This window comes from Chenopodium album, chromosome 8, assembly GCF_948465745.1.
Source record: "Chenopodium album chromosome 8, dcCheAlbu1.1, whole genome shotgun sequence".
Lineage (NCBI taxonomy): Eukaryota > Viridiplantae > Streptophyta > Magnoliopsida > Caryophyllales > Amaranthaceae > Chenopodium > Chenopodium album.
Window position 1 is genome coordinate 8,070,063 of NC_137841.1, and position 16,501 is coordinate 8,086,563.

General features: G+C 34.7%; 1 protein-coding gene and 1 non-coding gene across 2 annotated transcripts; both read right to left on the bottom strand.

The window, feature by feature from the left end:
* Positions 1–4: 4 nt before the first annotated feature.
* LOC145555790 (ABC transporter B family member 15-like) lies at positions 5–10,665 on the bottom strand. The gene is made up of 7 exons (XM_081617513.1): positions 10,462–10,665; positions 6,019–6,073; positions 5,002–5,180; positions 4,245–4,702; positions 3,250–3,790; positions 1,968–2,879; positions 5–1,632 (listed from the first exon to the last, which is right to left on the bottom strand). The coding sequence occupies exons 1-7, from the start codon at positions 10,663–10,665 to the stop codon at positions 265–267; spliced, it is 3,717 nt and encodes a 1,238-aa protein (XP_081473639.1). The 3' UTR covers positions 5–264.
* Positions 10,666–15,904: 5,239 nt separating this feature from the next.
* On the bottom strand, positions 15,905–16,011 carry LOC145557112 (small nucleolar RNA R71). Its single transcript, XR_014092185.1, has one exon. It is a non-coding gene; the product is annotated as a small nucleolar RNA R71 (small nucleolar RNA).
* Between the last annotated feature and the right edge of the window lie 490 nt (positions 16,012–16,501).

The following is a 16,501-nucleotide window of genomic DNA, read 5'->3' on the forward strand; positions in this document are numbered from 1 at the left end:
CCTAATACTTGACGTACTTGCAACAATTTGTCTTTAATATACACAAAGCTATGTTCGTCCAAGGAAATTATAAGATATGAATCAAATGAAAATTAAGAGAAATGTTATAATTGATCATAAACGAAAGACCCAAAAAAAAAAAAATTAAAAAAAAAATAAAGACAAAACAAAACACATGTTCAATTTATCATATACCTGAAGCTGAAACATGATCAATTAATCATTCAATACAAGTCATTAACATGACGTTCCATTAAAATATGTTCACTGTGGTGTGCCATGAAGGTTCACCAAAGAATAATAGGCTCCTTTAGGCCCCTTAGCCAAAAGAGAGGAATGTGTACCTTTCTCTACAACTTCGCCTTTCTCTAACACCGCGATGAGATCACATTTTTGTATGGTGCTCAACCTATGTGCCACTATCACACTTGTTCTACCAACCATTACTCGTTCGAGTGCCTCTTGCAAAATACTTTCGGACTGGCTATCAAGTGCACTTGTTGCCTCATCTAACAATAGTATTGCCGGGTTTCTTAGAATAGCTCTTGCTATTGCTATTCTTTGCTTTTGTCCACCCGACAGTTGAACCCCTCTATCTCCACACCATGTATCATACCCGTCTTTTAGTCCGGATATGAAGTCATGAGCATTAGCTGCCTTTGCAGCCTCGATAATCTCTGATTCATCAATCTCATCACTAGCTCCATAGGCAATATTCCCCCTTATGGTATCGGCGAATAATGAAGGCTCTTGGTTCACTAGAGCTATATGTTTCCTTAGGGACCTAAGGTTGTACGTCTGTATATCACGTCCATCAATTTTCACAGACCCCTTGAGAGGAACATAGAACCTTTCGATCAATCCAATAATTGTTGACTTACCCGACCCACTTTGGCCCACTAGCGCGGATGATTTACCAGCTTCAATATTGATTGAGAAGCCTTTGAATATCACAACATCGGGCCTAGTAGGGTATGAAAAGTGTACATCTTGGATTTCTATGTGACCACTTATTTTCTCCGGATGGAATCCGTCAGAACTGTCGGGATCAATCTTGGTAACACGGTCTAGGACTGCAAACACTGATCTAACAACATCCACACCCTTGGCAAGGTCCGAGGTCATGCTTCCGGCCTCAGCAATGACACGCCCGGTGGTCACTAATATTATGATGTTCTGGAACAATGCCTTACCAGTTAGTTGACCATGAGTTATTAGCCAACTGCCAAACCAAAAATCAGTGGCCCAAATAATAACGAACAAGCCCTGAGCGGCTCCCAACCCAAAGCCTGCATACCATGATTGTCGAATGCTTTCCTTTCGAGGGCCTTCTTGTGCCTTGTCAAGCATTGCTAGGATTCGGTCCTGGGACGAGAAAGCAGTGACTATGCGAAGGTTGGATACAGCTTCAGCAGCTAACTTACTACTCTCATTTTGGGCCTTGTTTGCCTTCTTAGACATTTTTTTAAGTAAAACACCCCTCGCGTAGAAACTACATATAATTAGGGGTTGGGTAGCAAGCATGAAAATGGCCAGCTTCCATGAAATGATTAAGCCCATTGTAACTGCAGTTGCAACAGCTGAAATTGATTGTACTATAAGTGACATCCGATCTCCAACCAATGATCTTACCTGCAAATAGTCCGTATATGAATTCACAAGTCACAAAAAATGTTCGTCAATGTTAAAGGGAAAACATTACCCCCTTCGTCACTTTTCTAAGGTTACTCATTATATTTTGGGCGTCTCCATTTTATGGTAATGTTTAAGGGTTGATGCGAGTAATGTTTAGGGGTGTTTAAGAGTAAATGAAATGACACATTCAATGTGTTTTTTTTCCCCACATAGTGTAGCTGCAAAAATAATAAAGTAGACTAAACTATTTCTCTAACAAAGAAAAAAGAACTAAATATATGTAGATATAAAGATATAGCAGAATGCCTAGAAGAAGGGGATAGAGAGCTTACAACATTGGCATCTACAGCAAGCCTAGAGCAAATTGCACCAGTACTATTTTCATCTTGATCGAACCACCCAACCTCAAAATCAAGCATTTTAGCTAGCATCTTTTCTCGTACTCTCTTAGTCAAGAACTCCCCCATATATGCAAAGTAGTAATGTTGAACAATATTCACTATAAATGTGATCACAGCCAATCCAAAAAATAACCAAGCATAACTTGTAGCCTTCCTCTTAATCTCTTCTCTATCTTCCAAGAAAAATACGGAAATCAGCGACCCCATAGAGAATGCATAAAGTGGTTGGACTGCTCCAAATAGCATAGCACCCAAACAACCCAAAGTGGCTTGTTTCCACTCGGGTAAGTTCAAAGCCAACAATCTACCAAATGATGGGTCAGGCAATATTTCATCACCCTTAGGCTTGGTATCAAGTTCATTTGCCAAGTAATGATCCGATTTGACTGAACTCGAGCGACTCCCTAATGAAAGTGTACGGCTACTTATGCTATGTCTTGAATCCACATTGTAAGACATAGGTACGTTTGAGGTGGAAGGGTGAGACAAACTTTTGTGATCATCTTTAGATTTTTCCATCTGCTGTAATCGGACTAATGAAGTGTACATCCCTTCTTTGTGTTGGATCAACTCATCATGGGAACCGATCTCCATCACCTGCCCATTTTGGATAACAACAATAGTGTCAGCATTACGAATCGTGGAGAGTCTGTGGGCGATAACTATTGTGGTTCGTCCCAGAGCAGCCTTGTCAAGTGCTTCTTGGACAACTCGTTCCGACTCAGAGTCTAATGCACTGGTTGCCTCATCTAGGAGTAGGACACGCGGTTTCTTGATTATTGCTCTGGCTATTGCTATTCGTTGCTTTTGTCCACCCGACATTTGGACTCCTCTTTCTCCAACCTGCAGATTGTACAAGAAAAATGGGTAAAATTTACTACACTAACTCTTGAATATAAGGATTGATGATTGACATAATTATATAACTAACCACATCAAATATGATGTACTTTATACATCAACACCAACATTATCTTCATTAGAACAGAGAAATTTTATACTTGCATATAAATTCACTACACCAATATGAATGCCACATATCAAAATTGTACTATAATATATTTATTGTATGTCTCTAAGAGATTGTACTATGATAATCTTTCACAATAATTAGACATTATATGTTCTTATGATAATATTCCACGAAGAATTCAGCAATGCTCAACACTAAGAATGACTCAATTAATACATGTGCAAATTATGGTGCATATACCTGTGTATCATAGCCCTGAGGCAATTGATTGATGAAATTGTGAGCATTCGATGCGGTTGCAGCTTCAATGACCTCATCCATCGTAGCATCTTCTTTGCCAAAAAGTATGTTCTCTTTAATTGTAGTTGCGAAAAGTGCAGGTTCCTGGCTGACTAAACCCATTTGTGATCTCAACCACTTAAGTTGAAGCTTATCAATAGACACCCCGTCTAAAAGTATCTCCCCACCAAGTGGGTTATAGAACCTTTGAAGCAAAGCCACTGCAGTGGATTTTCCTGAACCACTCCCTCCAACTAATGCGACTGTCTTCCCTGCAGGAACTTGCAGAGAGAAGTCGTGAAAAATTATTGAATCTGGCCTTGAAGGGTAAGCAAAACTGACATGCTTAAAGTCAACCTCCCCAGAAATATTATCTAAGGTCACTCCATCCATTTTTTCTGAGTCAATATCCGGCACCCGGTTAATCAATTCCATCATCTTCTCTCCTGCTGAAGCAGCTTCTGAGAAGTACTTAATGTTCGGTAAACTAGAACCCAGAGCTCTGCCGACAACATCAAAAGATTAAGAAATGAATTAAGCAAAAATAGAAGTCAATCAATCAATCATAAGTGGGGTTGGATACATGAACCAAAAGTGATTATTATGTGTAGAAAGAAACAATAGAAGTCAAGAAGAGAAATTTTATTGTATGTTCATTTTTTTTTTTGAAACAATTATTGTATGTTCATGCAAGCAACTTATCCTAGCTACTTTCACAGGTATGGGTAGGACAAGTTATAAAAGAGAGAAATCAAGAGAGTTGCGAGACTTGTAACCCCTAAATTATCAATCAATCTCTAAACTTCATAAATTACTATACACAAATTTAAGTCTTTCATACATTGGATTGTTTCCTAATAATTTTTTTTATATGTAAAATAAATTAGAAGAAAGGAAGCAACAAATATAACAGTGTATCAAAAAAATTTTATGCAAAAATGAGCAAAGAAACTTACAGTCCTCCCATAACAAGAGCAGCGCCAACCATATAAATGGTACCGCCTCTAGTGGTGTGGTTTAAAACAAGTTTGGTACCATACCAAGTACAGAAAGCCCAAACAGCAAAAACTACGCCGCCACTACCAAGAGCGAAACCTTTAGCCAAACCTTGCCGGAGTCCTAACTTAACTGATCCGTCTAAAGCAGCTGAGAATTTGGATAATGTTTTTTGTTCTTCTACAAAGGCATAGACTGTTCTTATGGAAGAAATCGCTTGTTCTGCTATGCTTGCAGCCTTATTGTACTCAAGAGTCAGCTTCCTTGATAGCTTCATCAACATCCTTCCGTACATCAAGCCCGGTATAATGAGGAAAACTACAAAGGGAGACCCAACTATTGCTAACCTCCATAGCAATGCAAATGCTGCCACATAGCTTGAGACGAATAGGGATGCGTTCCTCAAAAAATTTGGTACCTGATTCATCAGCAGAGGTAGCATTGGGGTGCAAAACTCAAGTTAGCTATATACAATTCTACAATTTATCATGTATAATAGAAATGGACTCGCAATATCAAGGATGATGAGTTTACACACAGTTTAATTTCCATTCCTACAATTGATGACTGCCCCGTAAGAGACGTAGAGTGAGCCTAACGAGAATCGAACACTAACCACTGGCGTGAATTAAACACAGGAATTCCTTTGAATTTCACGCAATAGCTAGCTAGAGAGCAAGAAGGAAAATTAAAAAAAGCAATTATAACAAGGTATACCTTTTCACCTATTACGTCTTGGATGATAAGGCTATCATTGGTAACACTGATGATCACTTCAGAAGTACTACTAACATTTAAATCAAAGTAACCCACATCTTGCCTCAACACTGCTTTCAAGTATTTATATCGAAGTCTCGAGGTTTGTCTTTCAGCTGTTCTTGTCCAACAATATCCCTCTGCAAATTGCAAAGCCAAACAAATATAACAGTTACAAAAATAAACCAGATTGTTAAATATAGCACTACAGGGGAAGCAGCAGCCCTGTCACAAGTTTCTTGTAAACATTTGTTACAAGAGTTTCCCTTGTAATATGTATAGTCGTATATTTTTTTACTAGCTATTGCGGATGATTTCACAAGGATGACAAAGGTTGTTGGTTTCATTTTGAAACCCATATAGAATATTTTAACTTTTTGCTTGTGTTAAGAACACAATGAGGTCAAGGAAAGCAAAGCTTAAGACATATTAATGTGTTATGATACTTTGAAAAGGCAAGGGCATCAAACATCACAAGATTCACAACGAAACTCCTCGACAAAAAGGTTTAGAATATGGGAAGAATTAGAAAACACATACATACACTTCCTTATGATTTGCTAAAGCTCTATAATTTCAATTTAAGGTGCTCATTTTCGATGAATAGAATGCAACCAACCATGAATCAAATTCGGTGTTAAATGTGATTTTAATCATTTAATGTAACATGCTATGAATTAACTTGATGTTCATTTTACAAGTCACATATACTTTGCACAGTGTGTGTTATCTTTTGATTGAGTGCACTCAAGTCCATTAGTCCAATTTGATTGTGTTATTAGTTGTTATTCTAAGTAAATTAGTGAGCTTCATCTCTTTGTAAATTAATCTTAACTACTTTTTTTTTTTGGGAATAGTGATCTTAGCTTCTTTATACTATAACCTAAGTACAGAAATTAGATTAAGTAAACATAGCAAAATGAATTAAAGAAGTAAAAAACAGAGAAAAATAAAAAATGTAAGATAATGTACACTTACCAAGGAAACATAAAAACAATGCTCCTGTTCCCACTATGCATAAATTTATTACATTCTGTAGAGAAATCAAACGAACAATTAGTAAATGAAAAATGTGAAAATAGCTACTACATTTTCTCAACAATTTGTTACCTTAACATACTAAATATTGTGCTAACAAGTTAAAACTAAAGGAAAATTAAAGGTTGCAATAATAATGTTTACCATATAACATGCACGACCTATTGAAAATCAAAACAACATAAGAAACCGTTTGGTAAACAACATAATGTTTACCATAGCATGATACATGTTTTGGTATTCAAAATTCCGGACTGTGACACTGAGCCATAAGTTTGCACAACCGATGCCATTGTTATAAGATACAATTGATAATCTCTTGATATCTCTAATAATAATGAGGTATTTTGATATGAATGAAGGTTTTTAGGGCCTGTTTAGTATCGTTGTGATTTTTCATTTTTCTTTTATGTTTTTCAAAATCATACTCCATACTTCTTTTGTGTTTTTTAAGTGTTATACTCCCTCCGTTTTTTTTAAATGCTTTCATGTACGCGGAGTTTTAGGAAAGTTATTTAATTTAATATTATATTGTGCAAGTAGGACAAGTGGGTGATTAATTTATTTTGATAAAAATACAATGTGGGTCATGAAATAGATAATATGCGAGAGAAATTGATTTATATAATTATATAAGTGGTCGGGGACCATGAAAAAGAGAGAAATGCAAAAATATTTTACCATTTTGGGTGGGGTATTATAGAAGAGAGAGTAATAATTAAATATAGTTTAAAGTTACCAAAGATAGAAATAATGAATTTAAAAAAAAATTCCAAAATGGAAAGTGATGCATTTAAAAAAACAGAGGGAGTACTTACCAAATGCAGTAGTGTAATTTTTAAGTCACATTTTTTTTTTTGGGTGGCAAAAACCTACATTTTTATATTATATCTCTCTCCTTGGTTCCCATCCAAACCCACTATTATCTTTCATCAATAATTTTTTAATTCTCCAATTAATTAACTTACCTCTTATTTTATTTGAGTCAATCAAATTGTCTAAACTATGTGCCGATCAAATGTCTGTCATATAATGAATAAAAAATTAGTCAAATTTATTAAAATCAGGATGACTTGAACATTGACAAAATAAAAATTAAAAACAACTTTTTCTTGTTTTTCGATTTTTATTTTCAAAAACTTATAAAGATGAAAACAAAAACGATGTCAAATAAACCCTCAAGTTTTTCAAATTAAATGTCCAAGATTACAGACTAATAAATGTATATAGGGTTGGGATCCAATGAGAATGATCTTAAAATGAGAAGAATGAGAAGGAATCTTGTTCATACAAATGAATCTAACGATTCACAATACACCTGCGCAAAGTGCACATTTAACACTTACAAAAATCGTGCATATTTACTACAAAATTTATGCACGTTTAATTCAAAATTTATGCATATACTTTTTTCCCTTCAAATCTCTGTCTTCACTCCAACAGACTTTCTCCCTCCCCCTAATAGAACTTATTCAAAGTTCAAACTATTGATTTTTATTTTTAAAACAAACTTTTTATTTTAGAGATGAGAAAGTAATTGTCGTTATGAGTAATTTGAAAACCCAATAATAAGTATTTTCGCGCTTCGTAACCCTGATGAGTTCAATTGCCATATTTCAATCTCGAACTCGTCATAGCGTTAAACATTCTAGGATTACCATTCACAATGTAGCACAATGTCTTAACCTAGTAGAAAGGATCTATCTTATAATTAACTTGCAAAGATGGCTTGTGAAAATCATCATCAATCAATTGACCAGAGCTTAATGTAGAGATACCTTCCTCATCTTTAAGAATATATAACCTTATGCACATTTAATTAAAAGAATATGCATCTTTAGTACATAGGATTTGCACATTTCTATTAGAAAATATGTAGGCACATATTAATTTTAAAATATGCACATTTTTTACAAGAATGATGCACGTTTAATTTAGATATTATGCATATTTAATCTTCTCTATTTTCTTTAATACCTGCTATGTTCATAGTACACTGACTATACGTATTCATTAAAAAAACTTATGAAATTTTAGAGAAAAAGGGTAGGAAAAGAGATGAATAAGGAGGAGAGAGAAGGAGAGGAATGGGGTGGATATAGAAAGATGTGGGAGATTAACTCTTGAAGAAAGAAAAAAAAGAGGTAGAGTGCTGAACATGGAGGGAAAAAGAGGAAGAGAAACACTGGAGGAGAAAAAGAAATGTGAAAATTATTCTTTTCATTATTTACAGTTTTGCCATTAATGAAGCATGTTATAAGAGCCATTAGATCAATTTAATTGAACGTATGAGATTCCTTCTCATCCTTCTCATTTTAAGTCCCTAATATCTAATTCCTAATAACATAACGGGATGTTTGGCTCGAGGGATATGGATAAGGAGGATAAGATAGTGGGACAAGGATAAGGATTTGTTGGGAAGGATAAGGATAAATATATGTCTATCCTTTGTTTGGTAAGAGTTGGGAATAAGATTGAAATTTGTAATGAAATTACTCCTTATTATTTTTATACACCTTGTTACTTCCTTGCAATTCATTAATGGCAAAATGGTCATTTTCTTATATAATCTTATCCCTCCATCTTATACCTAACCCCCCTAGGTATTATTTTCAAGGGATAAAGAGTCATTTTGTCCCTATCCCTATCCCTCATATTTTTCCCTATCCTTTCAAACAAACAACACATTTCTTAGTCCCTTCCTTTTTATCCTTATCCCTCCAAACAAACACCCCCTAAGGGTAATGCTATACATATCTCTTAGGGGTATAAATAAGCATTTAATTTTTTTCCTTTCTTGGTATAAAATTAGAAATGCATGACAAAATCATGCGCAAATTATTGTAATTAATGAATATATTTCATTAATACTTTCCTCTTTTAATTTCATATACATACCCCTTACGGCTACATATAACATTTTCTATGAGAGTGAGGGATTGCTCAATTGGTTAGAGTTCCCCTCCCGATTCCAAGACATCTTGGGATTGATTCTCATCATCTGCCCATGTAGCATTTTCTATAATATAATATTTTTTTTTCATTCAATTCTCTTACTCACTAGGCCAGTCGCCACCTCATCATCAACACTAACATTGTACCCCCTTGGTTAAATAAATGTTTTATTTTGACTTTTACACACTTTACATACACCAATTTGACCAATGGTGTCTTATACAACTATACATAAGATTAAACAAACTAAACTAATAAATAAATTAGTGTGTAGCCCGGATTACCCTCCAAGTTGTGACTTTGAACAACATTTGTATTTTAATAGATATGTTTATTCTTTATTTATATATTATTTGTTTTTTTTATTTTGAGGAGATTTTTTATTAGTTTATTTATAATAACTTTTCATAAAACCTTTGACAATTATGACTAATTAGGTAAGCATGTCCTTCATTTATAGTTTATAACATAATGAAACACAAAGAAATTAAACAACTAAAATAAGTTTATAACAATGGTTAATTCTTCTTGTATTCATTACCTTGATGAGTAGTATTAGCAAATAATAGAATCGATTTTTAAAAAATTGTACTCCTACTTATAAAACGTTAATATGTCCAATCTATATATATTTATGAGTTGAGTATAAAAAATGATTAATTCATAGATAAGATGGTAAGACTTATAATGCATGTTTTGGTGATTGTGAGTTCAAATCTCATGCTAAACATACATTTTTCATTAATTAGAATATGCTCATAGTTGAAAGTAGAGGTGGTTATTGGGTAGGGTAGCCCAATGATAATAGGATCAGGGCCAAGCTTAAAGGGCTTTTAATGGACAAGGCCTTTAATGGACAAGACCCTTATTGGACATGGTCAATATAGGGCCAAAATGTTTTTCCAATTTAATTAATAAAGAAAATAGATAATGTAAAAATAATTACACAGATAAATTTATATTCATATGAACTTAATAATGGCTTTGTCCAATATTTTTTTTTAATTGATATTTTATAGGCCCGTCAATTATCGACCCGCGACCCGCATTGGTCCGACCCAATATTGACCCTATAAAATTTGACCCTCTTTGACCCGACCCGCAACTGACCTGCACCGACCCTGACCCGACCCGCCCAATAACCAGGTCTAGTTGAAAGATGACGTGGCAAGGTTGCCACGTGCCACATAAACATTTTAGGGAAGATTTTTTAATATCAACTTTGTTACATTTTATTTTTTCAAATAAATATTAATAGTCAAAATTCTGCATTCACAAAAATAATTTGGGAGCAATTCAAAACCAAAGGTAAAGAGAGATACAGAAAAATTGGGTACATAAATTCAAATTAACTCCAAAAAAAAAAAAAAAAAAAAAAAAAAAAAGAGAAATGGAAAAGAATTATTGAAAATGCAATAATAAACAAACCTTGTTGACACTTTTGATAAAAGCTTGAGGAGAACTGAAAGTAGAACTACTGCCAACATTGTTTATTAAATTATTAGTGAAACCAAAAGTAATCGGCAATGCGCAACCATCATAAACGGCTCCGATGAAACCAAGGACCATCAAGATTAAATCCACACCATCCGCATGCATGAAGATGCTCCATAATGACCCTTTTTTCTCCATTACATCCTTCATTTTTATATTTTATGTATTGAAAAAAACAAGAAGAAAAGAGAAGAGAATATAAATATAAAAGTTGTTTTTTTTGGACTTTAAAGTTGAAACTTTGTTTTTTTTAGGAAACTTTAAGTTGAACTTATAAAAAGAGATATGGGAAATGGGAATAAACTCCTTAATATATGAATTGCATTTAAAAAAAAAAAAAAATCATTTAATACATTCCCTCTGTCCATAATTTAAGTATTATAATTAATATCTTCAATGATTTTCTATCAAATGAGATCTTATTGGCTAGTAATTAACATTAGTGACATGTATTGACTGTATAGATAGGTCAAAACTGAATAATTTATACTCCGTATAACCTTATTAGGCCTTGTTTGATTCATCAAAATTTTGCTGAACTGAAATTATTTTTACTGAACTGAACTTAATTTTACTGAACTGAAATTATTTTTACTGAACTTAAATTATTTTTACTGAACTTCAATTATTTTTTTTACTGATTTTCTATTATAATTCTTCTTTAAGAAAACTGAATTTTACTGAACTTATTTTTACTGAACTGAACTTATTTTTACTGAACTGAAATTATTTTTACTGAACTGAACTTATTTTTACTGAAATGAAATTATTTTTACTTAATATTATTTTTTTAAGGTGAAAAGAACAGAGCCTTAGACCACTTAATATAAAATAATAATATTGAGAATTCATGACAAAAAAAAAATGCATTAATTGATGTATTTAATGTTTATTTTTCCTTTTATTTTGAAACAATGTTTATTTATCCTAAATATTTCCTAATTTTGCTTCTTAATCTTTATTTATACATGGCTATATGCCAATGTCTATCATTATTCTTAAGCTATGTACTTCTTTTGTTATAAAATAAATTAGTTATTGACTCGAATGATGCCTAGATCACTATAAATTTGTAAATTTGACTAAAATTAAATTAAAAATGTTTGTGTTCAACAATATTAAAAATTTCTATTCAAAGTGAAACATTTATTTTGAATAAGAAATCCATTACTCATTTCGTCACAATCAATTTGCTCCAATTTTCAATTTCCAATTTCTAATTTGAAGTGTCACAAATCCCAATAAACATGTCCCAATCCTTGAAATTTGTATTGTTCTCGTATGGAGTATGGATTAATTTATCACTAGTAATGCCCGTTATACATAGTCCTATTAGGCATATAAATTATCATTAAATATACTACATCCGGTCCAAATTACTCGTTTAGAATATTTTATATCTCACAAATAATACCTCAAAGTTGCGAGTAATTTGGACCGGAGGTAGTATTTCTTTAATTGTTACAAGTTGTACAACCTCCATTTTTTTTTATTTGACACATTTTGACTTTAACACTATTCACACATTCCCTTTGATAGTGTTTTATTTCTTAATGACATTGGGTTGTCTGGAGGGAACGACGAGGCTCTCAAACCTGCGGATGTGTACTTTTATTCCTAGGATCGTGGTCGCGATTTTTGTGTTGATTTGACAGGGTCTTCTCCTTTGACACAATCAAGGCTATCTGACTTCATTTCTGGGCGGGTTGTGGCTGAAGCGGCTCATCGGAAGCGGGTTAAGTATGAAGCTCGATGTCAGGCAATTGGATATGGTTTCATTCCCTTCTCCTTTTCTTCACTTGGGGAATTAGAGAAAGAGGCTATTGCATTGCTGAAACGGGTTTAAAAATTCTTGACGACGCAAGACATTGGGACACGTGCTGCTGTTCATATATTTACTGGGATTGGATTTGCTATAGCTAGAGGAGTGGGGACCCAGATTGTATCTCGGCTACCCACTAACTTTTTATAGGTTGTATGACTTTGTCTATTTTTGAGATATAATAATAATAATAATAATAATAATAATAATAATAATAATAATAATAATAATAATAATAATAATAATAATAATAATAATAATAATAATAATAATAATAATAATAATAATAATAATAATAATAATGTGCTATTTCTGGATTGGGTTAGACGATGAACGCTAAGACATACCGATGTGTGCTGTGTTATCAGATGGGTGTTCCATTGTTCTCTGTTTCGACTCCGTGCTCTGCTTGCTCTCGGGTTTTACTGGGGATGTATTCGGCGACCATGCGGTGTCGTGTGCTGGCACTGTAGGTATTAAACATCGGCACAATGTTGTTTGGGATACATTTGTTGATATTTGCTACAGATCTGGGATTTCAGCAAGAAAGGAGGTTGACATAGGATTATCTGGAGGGAATGATGGGGCCCTTAGACCTGGCGATGTGTTACTTTATTCTGGGATCGTGGTCGTGATGTATGTGTCTACTTCACAGGGTCTTCTCCTTTGACATAGACAGGGCTATCTGACTTTGATTCGGGACGGGTTGTGGCTGATGCGGCTCATCGGAAGCGGGTTAAGTATGAAGCTCATTGTCTGGCGATTGGATATGGTTTCATTCCCTTGTCCTTTTCTTCGCTTGGGGATTTAGAGAAAGAGGTTGTTGCGTCGCTGAAGCGGATTCAGAGGTTCTCATCGACGCAAGACATTGGGGCTCGTGCTGCAGCTCATATCTTCACTAGGGTAGGATTTGCAATAGCTAGAGGAGTGGGGGCCCAGATTGTATCTCGGCTTCCCACTAATTTATTGTAGGTTGTATGACTTTTGTTTTTGAGATAATAATAATAATAATAATAATAATAATAATAATAATAATAATAATAATAATAATAATAATAATAATAATAATAATAATAATAATGTGCTATTTCTGGATTGGATCAGATGATGAACGCTAAGAAATACCAATGTGCGTTGTGTTATCTGATGGGTTTTCCATTGTTCTCTGTCTCGACTCCGTGCTCTGCTTTCTCTCGGTTTTTTACTGGAGATGTATTCGGCGACCATGCGGTGTCGTGTGCTGGCATTGTAGGTATTAAACATCGGCACAATGTTGTTTGGGATACATTTGTTGATATTTGCTACAGATATGGGATTTCAACAAGAAAGGAGGTTGACATAGGATTATCTAGATGGAATGACGGGGCCCTCAGACCTGCCGATGTGTTACTTTATTCTTGGAATCGTGGTCGTGATGTATGTGTCGACTTCACAGGCTCTTCTCCTTTGACACTGATATGCCTATTTTATATAGTGTTTTATCCTCGTCCCTTGGTCATAATTAGTAGTGTTTTTGGCTCTTTAGAGCCACTTTTATTATTAATTGGTTTTTCTAGTGTTTTCGTAGATTTGGTTGACTTTTGCAGGGATTTGCACTTTTGGAGCATTTTCCCGAGATATTATGGAGCAACTACGAGCATTGGAGAAGCACGACCAGTTTCTATAGTCCAGGGCTGGTTAGAGCCATCGAACCAGTGATTAAGGGCTCGGTATATGTGATACCGGGGCATTTGGACCGAGTATTTAAGACCCAAAGAGAAACTCCGGATTGGCCCGAAGAATTGGAGCCCAATTGAAGTCAAAATAGTGGCCCAAGAGTGTCGCTCGGCCAAAGGAGCTACCGCCCGAAGGCGCGCCCGGCCGGGCAGGGGAAGCAAGGTCGGCGCCCGAACTCGCGCTCGGCCGTGCGCGAGAAACGTACCCGATGAGCAAAAAGGCGCGCCCGATTGGGCGGTGCCTCGCCCGATCTGGCGCGTGTGATTTTTAGGAGACGATTAGCGTCGTTTAAGTTTGTTTTAGTTTAGGATTCTTGCTTAATATAAATAGTTCTCCGTTAAGCGAGTTTAGTATCTTCTTTTACTCTTTCTTAATTCTTCTCTTAGATTTTCTCTCTCTACTTAGCTTTTAGAGTAGTTTCTCTCTCTCATATACTTTGTTCTTAACTCTACTCTTAATTCCAGATTGCCTTGGTAACAATTTCTTCTACTTTAATCTTTGTTATTTATTTTAATTCTTTCATCACGTCTTATTTTATTGCTTTGATTAGTTTAGAGTTAATTATGCATGAGTAGTTTAATTTCTAGGGTTTGTGGGGATCCATAAATAATATGAAGGGGTAATTTATTGTTGTTAATTATCAATGCTAGATTAATTTCCTATTGATTGATTTAATGCTCTGTGACTAGATTAGGCCTGATCTTTTATGCATGAGTTTGACAATATTGATTCGAGATTCGAGAGATGAGAATTGATGTTTAGGTCTAGTTTCAATAGGAAGGTTAATTTATAAATGGTTAATTCGAGATTCCAGAGATGAGATTTAATACCGGTAAATTAATTGTGTGATTGTAATATGTAGCGAAAGCCCTTTATGATCTGATTAATTTATGCATTGATAATTGATTATTATGTTTTACCCTGGAATGTTATTTATCGGTGAACCCATGCCCTAGGCCTTTTATTCATTGTTTTTTCCTACTCTTAATTTTCGTAGTTTAGTTTCCTTTGATTACAATATTTTGGTTACTTTATAATTTAGATTGCTTGAATTAATTAGGAATAGAAAGACTCGTTTCCCTGTGGATTCGACCCTACTTTTCTATCTATTTTAGTTAGTGGTTTTAGGAATTACTTTTGATTAGGTGATACGACTTTAGCCTGTCAAAATTTGGCGCCGTTGCCGGGGAAACAGTTTTATTTTTATTTCTGATTATTTTTGTAGTCTAGGTTATTTCTTTTTGTCTCAGAGAACATTAGTTCTTTAAGGAAAGTTTCATATTTGCTTTTAGTTCTTTGTTTATGCTCAGGTGTTCCAGATCAGGTTACATCCCATTCGATCCTGAGATCGAACGATCCTTCCATAGACAAAAGAATTTTTACAAGCAAATTCTGGCGGGTTCTAGTGATAATAATAATCACCGAGACCCTCCAACTGATTCTAGCGATTCAAAGGTATCTTCAGATCCAGAATCAGAGATGACGGCTCCAAAGAAGCTTAGTGATTATTCACAACCAAAGCTTCTGATTTTCCACACCTTACTCCCACTCCAGTTTTTGATGGGGTACAGTTTGAGATTAAACCCCAATTTATAACGATGATAGAAAGGAAGCAATTTAGTGGAGCTAAGGGTGAAGACCCAAATCTTCATATTGCAGACTACTGTCAGTACTGGGGTCACACAAGACTAAATCAGGGAGATTCTCTTTCCTTTCTCTTTAAGTGGAAAAGCCAAATTATGGTTTAATGGTTTAAATAGAATTGCACTTGGTATAACTGACTGGGAAACTCTTGTTTTAAATTTTTATAACAAATATTATCATGCAGAGAGAACAACTGTACTACGGAGTGCAATTCAGAACTTTTCCCAAGAAGCCGATGAAACTTTATATGAGGCTTGGGAGAGGTTCAAGGACCTACAAAGAGAATGCCCCTACCATAATCTGGCATAATGACAGTTAATCCAAGCCTTTTACAATGGGATTGGAAATTCATCTAGAAAAATATTGGATTCTGCAGCTAGTGGGAGGTTTATGAACCTTAATGTTGATGATGCAGGTCAAGTTATCGAAGATATGGCGATACATAATTCCCAATATGGGAAACCTAGAGGCTTTGCTAATAAAGGGAAACATAGTGTCGACTCTGTATCCTTTTTACAAGCTCAATTAACCTATATCTGCCAGAAATTAGATAATCTTAGTACTACAAATGTAGCTAATGTTTCTGCAATTAATAATAATGCTAATGAGGCTTTCTGTGAAAATTGTGGAATTTTAGGTCATTGGGAACAAGGTTGCAGAGTTCCGCGGAGCAAGTCAGTGCCTTTCAAGCTTATAGGCAGAATAACCCATACTCCAACACCTACAATCCTGGGTACCGGAATCATCCGTACCTCTCCTACCGGAGTACCAATGTTCAAAATCCACCACCAC